Genomic DNA, 7,500 nt, shown 5'->3' with positions numbered 1-7,500 from the left:
TCCATGTGTGTTTAAAGAATAAAGCATTATAGCCATCAATACCTGGAGCCTTATCATTTCCAATGGACCTCAAAGCTTCAACTATCTCCTGATCAGTTATTGTTGCACAAAGCTCAATTCTCTGCTGTCTTGACAAAGCAGGACCCCTTTTCATTACCTGAACATCTATAGCTTTCAATTTTCCTGCTGCTGTTCCCATTAAGCTTTTATAGAATTAGACAAACTCTTCTTGAATCTCTTGAGGTTCTGACAGCTTCCTTCCATCTAATGCCATCAAACTCCTTATATTCTTCTTATGACTTCTCTCCTTTATCACTAAGCTAAAGTATTTGTTATTTGCATCCCCCAACTTAATCCATTTTGCTCTAGCTTTTTGTCTAAGAGCATTTTCTTCAATCAAGGACCATTTTTCAAGTTTTTTTAAGAGTTCTTTTTCTTTAGCAACTAACTCATCCTTTGCTTGATGACACGGCTGATTTTGAATGTCACCCAGTTCATTTCTAGCTTCCCCAATCTGGTTACTGATATATTTGAACTCTTTCCTATTCAGTTGTTTCAGTACAGGTTGAAGAGCCTTCAACTTATTCTACACCTTTTTCATTGGATCCCTATCTTTCTCCTTCTTCCACACTTGCTCCACCAGGCCTAAGAATGATTCATGTTCTATCCATATATTGAAGAATTTAAAACTTGCCCTTACATGTTGATTGCTTTGATGAAGCACCAGCTGCATTGTGCTATGATCTGATACTCCTGGATTGCCATATTCTAATATGACATGTGCCCACTTATCCATCCATTCATCATTCCCAAAGGCTCTATCAATCCTACTTAAAACTCTTGCATTACCTATCTGCTTATTACTCCAAGTGTAGCAACTTCCTTTCCACTGTAATTCATGAATGCCCATAGTTTTAACACTGTCTGCAAAATCCCTTATCTCATTCTCATTCACAGATGCTCCTGCTTGTCTATCTCGTGGAGATAAAATAGCATTAAAGTCTCCAATTATGAGCCATGGATATATCATATTTTTAACCATCTTTTCCAAATCAATCCATAAACTCTTCCTCTACTCTATAGTATTAAAACCATATATAACTGAGATATTAAACTGGAACCCTTTGCTTCTTTCCTTTACTTGACAATGTATCATCTGAGCTGTACTATTTATTAACTGAACATCATACCAGTTGTCATCCCATATAATCCAAATTCTCCCATTTGCAGCATCATTATAATTGTGCAGCCTTTTCCAACCTGGTGCTATCCCATTCATTGTTGTAGTTGCATTACCCTCTTTTACCCTTGTTTCAATTAGCCCTGCTAAGGATACTTTATTCAGCTGTAAGAACAACTTTATTTCCTTTTGTTTGTACCTCTTATTCATTCCTCTCACATTCCAAAAACTCCACTTCATTAACAGGATTTTGATGTTCCACCCCTATCCACAGGTAGTGAAACGAACTTGCTATTCTTAAGACTCTCAAATCCATTTCTCAAAGGTATAGCTGATAACAATGGGAAGTTAGACATACTAAAATCCAGCTGTTTACCACCATTATAAGGCCTTAAGTTTTTCTCAGGTGTTTGCTTGATTTCCTGACCACTCCTTTGCTCCCTCCCTTCCTTGTCCTCTTACTCAATAATGATTTCATCCTCTTTATTCTCCAGTATCTGTCTAGTCTCCACTATCTTCTTATGTTGTTGTATAGGTCCTTTATATTGCCATGTATGTGTAACTTTTTTTCCTGGTCTGCTCTTCTTTGGATGTTCCACCTTAGCTGTTGTTTGACATTGATGACCAATCTTCTGGCACTTTTCACAATACGAAGGCTTCCACTCCATCACAACATCTTGCTTAAACATTCTACCATTAGGATCCATTACTGTAATGTTCTGAGGGATAGGCTTAGTAATATTTACTTCAATGAGCATTCTAGCATAGGATATCCTTGTCTGTTTTGTGGTACATCCATCTGCAAATATTGGAACACCTATAGCACTAGCAATTCGACTCAGTGATCCAGCTCCCAAACAATTTAGAGGCAATTTAGGAAAGTTAATCCATAGTGGAATTTCAGTTAAAAACTCAGCCCCAAAATCAAATTCTGGACTCCATTGCTTCAATATGATAGGCCTATTGCTTATTGTATAAGGTCCTGAATATAGAACTTCATTCATATCACTCAGGCTCCTAAACTTGATTATGTAGTATCCTTCCTCATGAAGGAATACCTCAGGTTTATCCACCTTTGCCCAGTTCATCTGTATGTATCTGTTCATAGTGTTATATCCAGGGCATTCACCTATTACATAGGCTATCAGGGCACATTTCCACTTTTCCTCTTCAATCTGTACTTCTTTCCCTTCTAGCTGCACCATTGTTTGCACATTAAGAACTTGTGGAGGAATATAGGTCAAGTTCATCCCATTGGTAGCTGCACGATTATTTTTGAACATGTTGATCCATGGTTCCTTATACTCCTTACTTTTTTCCTCCTCTAAATCACACTGATTTGTATCAAGCTCAAGTACTGTTCCATTGTCTTCCTCCTTATTCTCAATATCATTATGCTCTAGTTCTGGGTTTTTATATTCCTCTTCCTTCTCCATTGAGTCGATTACATTCAACTTCTTTGGACCTGTAGAACCCACTGATACTCCATCTTCAAACTTACCTTCCTCATTTTGTGATTTTTCCTGCGTATGAAGCCCAAATGGTTCCACTCGAACTCCAACTGAGCTACCAACAGTCAATATAGCTGTTTTCCGGCCTCGTCCACGCCCTCTTCCTCTACCCCTCGCCATTGTCACATTCACTGCGCACGTTAATATTATTATTATTATTATTATTATTCTCATTATCATTATTATTATTATCATTATTATTATTATTATTATCATTATTATTATTATTATTATTATTATTCTCATTATTATTATTATTATTATTATTCTCATTATCATTATTATTATTATTATTATTATTTTTATTATTATTATCATTATTATTATTATCATTATGATTATTATTATTATTATTATTATTATTATTATTATTTGTTGTAAATCCATTGTATATGTGGATGATCCATTAGAGTTATCCAACAATTAATTGGATTCATGTATTAGTGTTTCCAATGTGATAAGATATCAAGGTGATATGAACCTTGATGATAACTATGTAAATTTCAAGGTGACCTTTGACTATGATATCTCAACACTATAAATAGAGATATCATTCACCATTGTATGATATACTTGAATAAGAAAATTATCTCCTCTATCTTATACTTCTTGTCTTTTTCTTCTTATATTCTGAGCTTTCTTTACAACACGTTATCAGCATGATGTTGCTACTTGCAAAGGTATTATATAAATATTTTTATTTGATTCACATATTCTCTCATAATTTCATTATGTCGATTTATCCAAACTTGAGTTTGTGGCATTAGATATTTCTGGAAAGAATTATCTTTCATGGGTACTCGATGCTGAGATTCACTTGGCTGCTAAAGGTCTTGATGCCATTATTACTCAGGGAAATGAAGCATTGAGTCAAGATAAGGCGAAAGCTATGATTTTCCTTCGTCATCATCTTGATGAGGGCCTGAAAATTGAATATCTGACGGTAAAAGATCCACTTGAGTTGTGGACTGACTTAAAGGGGAGATATGACCACCTAAAGGCAACAATGTTGCCAAGAGCCCGTTATGAGTGGATGCATTTACGGTTTCAAGATTTTAAGACCGTAATTGAATACAACTCTGCTGTATTCAGGATAACCTCCCAGTTAAAATTATGTGGGGAGACTATAAAAGATGAGGACATGTTGGAAAAGACACTTACTACTTTCCATGCCTCAAATGTGATATTGCAACAACAATATCGTGAAAAGGGTTTTTAGCAATATTCTGAACTAATTTCATGTCTTTTGGTGGCTGAGCAACATAATGCTCTTTTAATGAAAAATCATGAAGCTCGTCCCACTGGAGCTGCTCCATTACCGGAGGCAAATGTGGTGGAAGCACGTGATCAATCTGAAGTAAAAAGAGATGATCATCGGGGCTATAATAATGCACGGGGACGTGGCAAAGATAAAAGACGATACACTAATCGTCAAGGTGGTGGTCATAATAAAAGGGAGAACATCATGAGTTCTCAAAATAACCCCTCAAAAAGTAATTGTCGTCGTTGTGGCATGAAAGGCCATTGGAAGAATGAATGTCGCACACATGAACATTTTGTAAGGCTCTATCAAAATTCCTTTAAAAAGAAAGGAAATAAAAGTGGTGCTTCCTCTTCCAATGCTCGAGCTGAGTCACATATGACTCTTAAAGATGATGATAAGCCGGGAACATCTCAAAAATATGATAAGGATATTGAAGCAAATTTGGCTTTAAAGGATGATGTTTTTGATGGCCTTGGTGACATTACTCATATGGAAGTTGATGACTTCTTTGGAGATCAAATCTGATGTTTGATCTTTTAGCTGGGGAATGAAGTCTATTAATATATTACTTATGTATTTTTAATTATTATGTTATTCATGTTGAAGTATTTATATTTCTGTTGTTAGTTTTGTTTCTTCCATCTTTTGATGTATTTTATTTTAATGAAAATTAATAGAAATCCCCAGTTGACAGTTGGATTCAAGATGAGTAATGGAGATGTATTCCTTCTTGATAGTGCTACAACGCATACAATATTAAAAGAAAAGAAATACTTTTCTAATTTGGTTATGAAAATGGCATATGTCAACACAATATCAGGTAGTACAAAATTAATTGAGGGCTCTGGAAGAGCGACCTTATTACTACCTGGAGGGACAATATTAAGCATTGATAATGCATTATATTGTAGTAAGTCTCAAAGAAACTTATTAAGTTTCAAAGTTATTCGCCAAAATGGCTATCATGTTGAGACGGCTAATGAAGGAAAGGTTGAATACCTTTACATTACTACAATTAATGTAGAGAAGAAAATTGTGCATGAAAAATTACCTGCATTTTCTTCTGGGTTGTACTATACAAGTATAAGTATAGTTGAATCACATGCCATAGTAAACAAAAGGTTTACTAATTTTAATGATTTTATCATTTGGCATGACCGGTTGGGCCATCCCGGATTTAATATGATGCGCAAAATCATTGAGAATTCATATGGGCACACCTTAAAGAGCCCAAATATCCTTCAATCAAAGGAATTCTCTTGTGCTGCTTGTTCTCAAGGAAAGTTGATCATTAAACCATCAACAGTTAAGGTTGGAATTGAATCCCCTGAGTTTCTGGAACGTATACAGGGTGATAAATGTGGACCAATTCAACCTGCATGTGGACCAATTCAACCTGCATGTGGACCCTTTAAATATTATATGGTCTTGATAGATGCTTCTACAAGATGGTCACATGTGTGTTTATTATCAACTCGTAACATGGCTTTTGCGAGATTGTTGGCTCAAATAATAAGATTGAGAGCACAATTTCCAGACTATACAATAAAGACAATCCGTCTAGATAATGCTGGTGAGTTTACATCTCAGACATTTAATGACTATTGTATGTCTACTGGTATAACAGTTGAACATCCAGTTGCACATGTTCACACTCAAAATGGTCTAGTAGAATCATTGATTAAACGTCTGCAATTGATAGCTAGACCATTACTAATGAGAACAAAGTTATCTGTGTCTATGTGGGGGCATGCTATTTTGCATGCAGCAGCACTTGTGCGCATAAGGCCGACCAATTATCATGAATTCTGCCCATTACAATTGACTTTTGGTCAAGAGCCAAACATTTCCCATCTTAGAATTTTTGGATGTGCGGTGTATGTCCCAATTGCTCCACCACAACGCACAAAGATGGGGCCCCAAAGAAGGTTGGGGATATATGTTGGGTATGAATCTCCTTCAATCATAAAATATTTGGAGACTATGACTGGAGATTTATTTAAGACAAGATTTGCTGATTGTCATTTTGATGAATCAGTATACCCAACATTAGGGGGAGAACATAAGTCATTGGGAAAAGAGGTAGATTGGAATTCATCATCTCTATCTCATTTGGATCCTCGAACAAACCAATGTGAGCAAGAAGTTCAAAGAATAATTTATTTGCAGAACATTGCGAATCAGCTACCAGATGCATTTACTAATCTTCCAAGGATTACAAAATCGCATATTCCAGTTGTTAATGCTCCAGTTCGAGTTGATATCCCGACGGGACAAGTTGTTAAGGCAAATGAGTCTAGACCACATTTGAAGCGTGGTAGACCAATTGGTTCCAAGGATAAAAATCCTCGAAAGAGAAAAGGAATAAATGATCAAGATGATCATGGGTTGAAATAAATTTCTCAAGATGAGACCTAAGTCATAACACATGATGATGAGGAGGTTCGAACTTCTGAAAATAATGAAATTTCAATGAATTATGTCTCAACGAGAAAGTTGTGGAACCGAAATAATATTGTGATTGACAACATATTTGCCTATAATGTTGCTGTTGAAATAATGCAACAAGATGAAGATTTTGAGCCAAAATCTGTTCACGAATGTAGACAGAGAAATGATTGGCCAAAATGGAAGGATGCAATTCAAGCTGAATTGGCTTCACTAGAAAAACGTGAAGTTTTTGGACCGATAATCCGAACACCTGAAGGTATCAAGCCAGTGGGGTACAAATGAGTTTTTGTACGAAAAAGAAATGAGAAAGGTGAAGTCATGAGATATAAGGCCCGACTCATTGCTCAAGGTTTTTCTCAAAGACCTGGCATTGATTATATGGAGACATATTCTCCAGTGATAGATGCAATCACCTTCAGATATCTCATAAATCTGGCAGTTCATGAAAAACTTGAAATGCATCTAATGGACGTTGTCACAGCCTATCTACATGGCTCATTGGACCACAACATTTTCATGAAAATTCCTGAAGCATTCAAAGTGCCTGAAGCATACAAAGATTCAAGAGAAACTTGTTCAATAAAGCTTCAGAAGTCTCTGTATGGATTGAAACAATCAGGAAGGATGTGGTACAATCGTCTAAGTGAATATTTGTTAAAGAAAGGGTACAAAAATGACCCGATTTGTCCCTGCATTTTCATTAAACGGTCGGGGTCTGAATTTGTAATAATAGCTGTGTATGTTGATGATTTGAACATCATTGGCACACGTAAAGAGCTTTTAGAAGCTGTTGAGTGTCTGCAAAAAGAATTTGAAATGAAAGATCTCGGCAAGACAAAATTTTGTCTTGGTCTACAGATTGAGAATTTGTCAAATGGAATACTTGTTCATCAATCAACGTACACAGAAAAGATACTAAAGCGTTTTTACATGGATAACTCACATCCATTGAGTACTCCAATGGTGGTAAGATCGCTTGACATCAATACAGATCCATTTCGACCTCAAGAGAATGATGAAGAGCTTCTTGGTGATGAAACTCCTTATCTTAGTGCGATCGGGGAACTAATGTACCTTGCTAACAATACTCGACC

General features: G+C 35.9%; 3 protein-coding genes across 3 annotated transcripts; 2 read left to right on the top strand and 1 right to left on the bottom strand.

The window, feature by feature from the left end:
* Positions 1 to 214: 214 nt before the first annotated feature.
* LOC138337893 (uncharacterized) lies at positions 215 to 1,042 on the bottom strand. Its single transcript, XM_069288330.1, has 2 exons — positions 591 to 1,042; positions 215 to 542 (listed from the first exon to the last, which is right to left on the bottom strand). Exons 1-2 carry the CDS (start codon positions 1,040 to 1,042, stop codon positions 215 to 217), a joined length of 780 nt encoding a protein of 259 aa, XP_069144431.1.
* A 2,308-nt stretch (positions 1,043 to 3,350) lies between these two features.
* On the top strand, positions 3,351 to 3,910 carry LOC138337892 (uncharacterized). The gene is made up of 2 exons (XM_069288329.1): positions 3,351 to 3,371; positions 3,446 to 3,910. Exons 1-2 carry the CDS (start codon positions 3,351 to 3,353, stop codon positions 3,908 to 3,910), a joined length of 486 nt encoding a protein of 161 aa, XP_069144430.1.
* Positions 3,911 to 3,967: 57 nt separating this feature from the next.
* Positions 3,968 to 4,480, top strand: LOC138337891 (uncharacterized). The gene has a single exon (XM_069288328.1). It carries the CDS (start codon positions 3,968 to 3,970, stop codon positions 4,478 to 4,480), a length of 513 nt encoding a protein of 170 aa, XP_069144429.1.
* The last annotated feature ends 3,020 nt before the right edge of the window (positions 4,481 to 7,500 follow it).

The sequence above is a fragment of the Solanum lycopersicum genome, chromosome 8, assembly GCF_036512215.1.
Source record: "Solanum lycopersicum chromosome 8, SLM_r2.1".
Lineage (NCBI taxonomy): Eukaryota > Viridiplantae > Streptophyta > Magnoliopsida > Solanales > Solanaceae > Solanum > Solanum lycopersicum.
The sequence above is the reverse complement of the archived record's forward strand: the minus strand, read 5'-3'. Positions and strand labels throughout refer to the sequence as shown.

Coding starts and splice junctions, on each gene's coding strand:
- LOC138337893 (XM_069288330.1), bottom strand. CDS start 1,042: ATGGTTAAAAATATGATATATCCATGGCTCATAATTGGAGACTTTAAT. Junction 543..590: donor AGGGATCCAATGAAAAAGGT/GTAGAATAAGTT, acceptor ACAACTGAATAG/GAAAGAGTTCAAATATATCA.
- LOC138337892 (XM_069288329.1), top strand. CDS start 3,351: ATGATGTTGCTACTTGCAAAG. Junction 3,372..3,445: donor TGATGTTGCTACTTGCAAAG/GTATTATATAAA, acceptor TCCAAACTTGAG/TTTGTGGCATTAGATATTTC.
- LOC138337891 (XM_069288328.1), top strand. CDS start 3,968: ATGAAAAATCATGAAGCTCGTCCCACTGGAGCTGCTCCATTACCGGAG.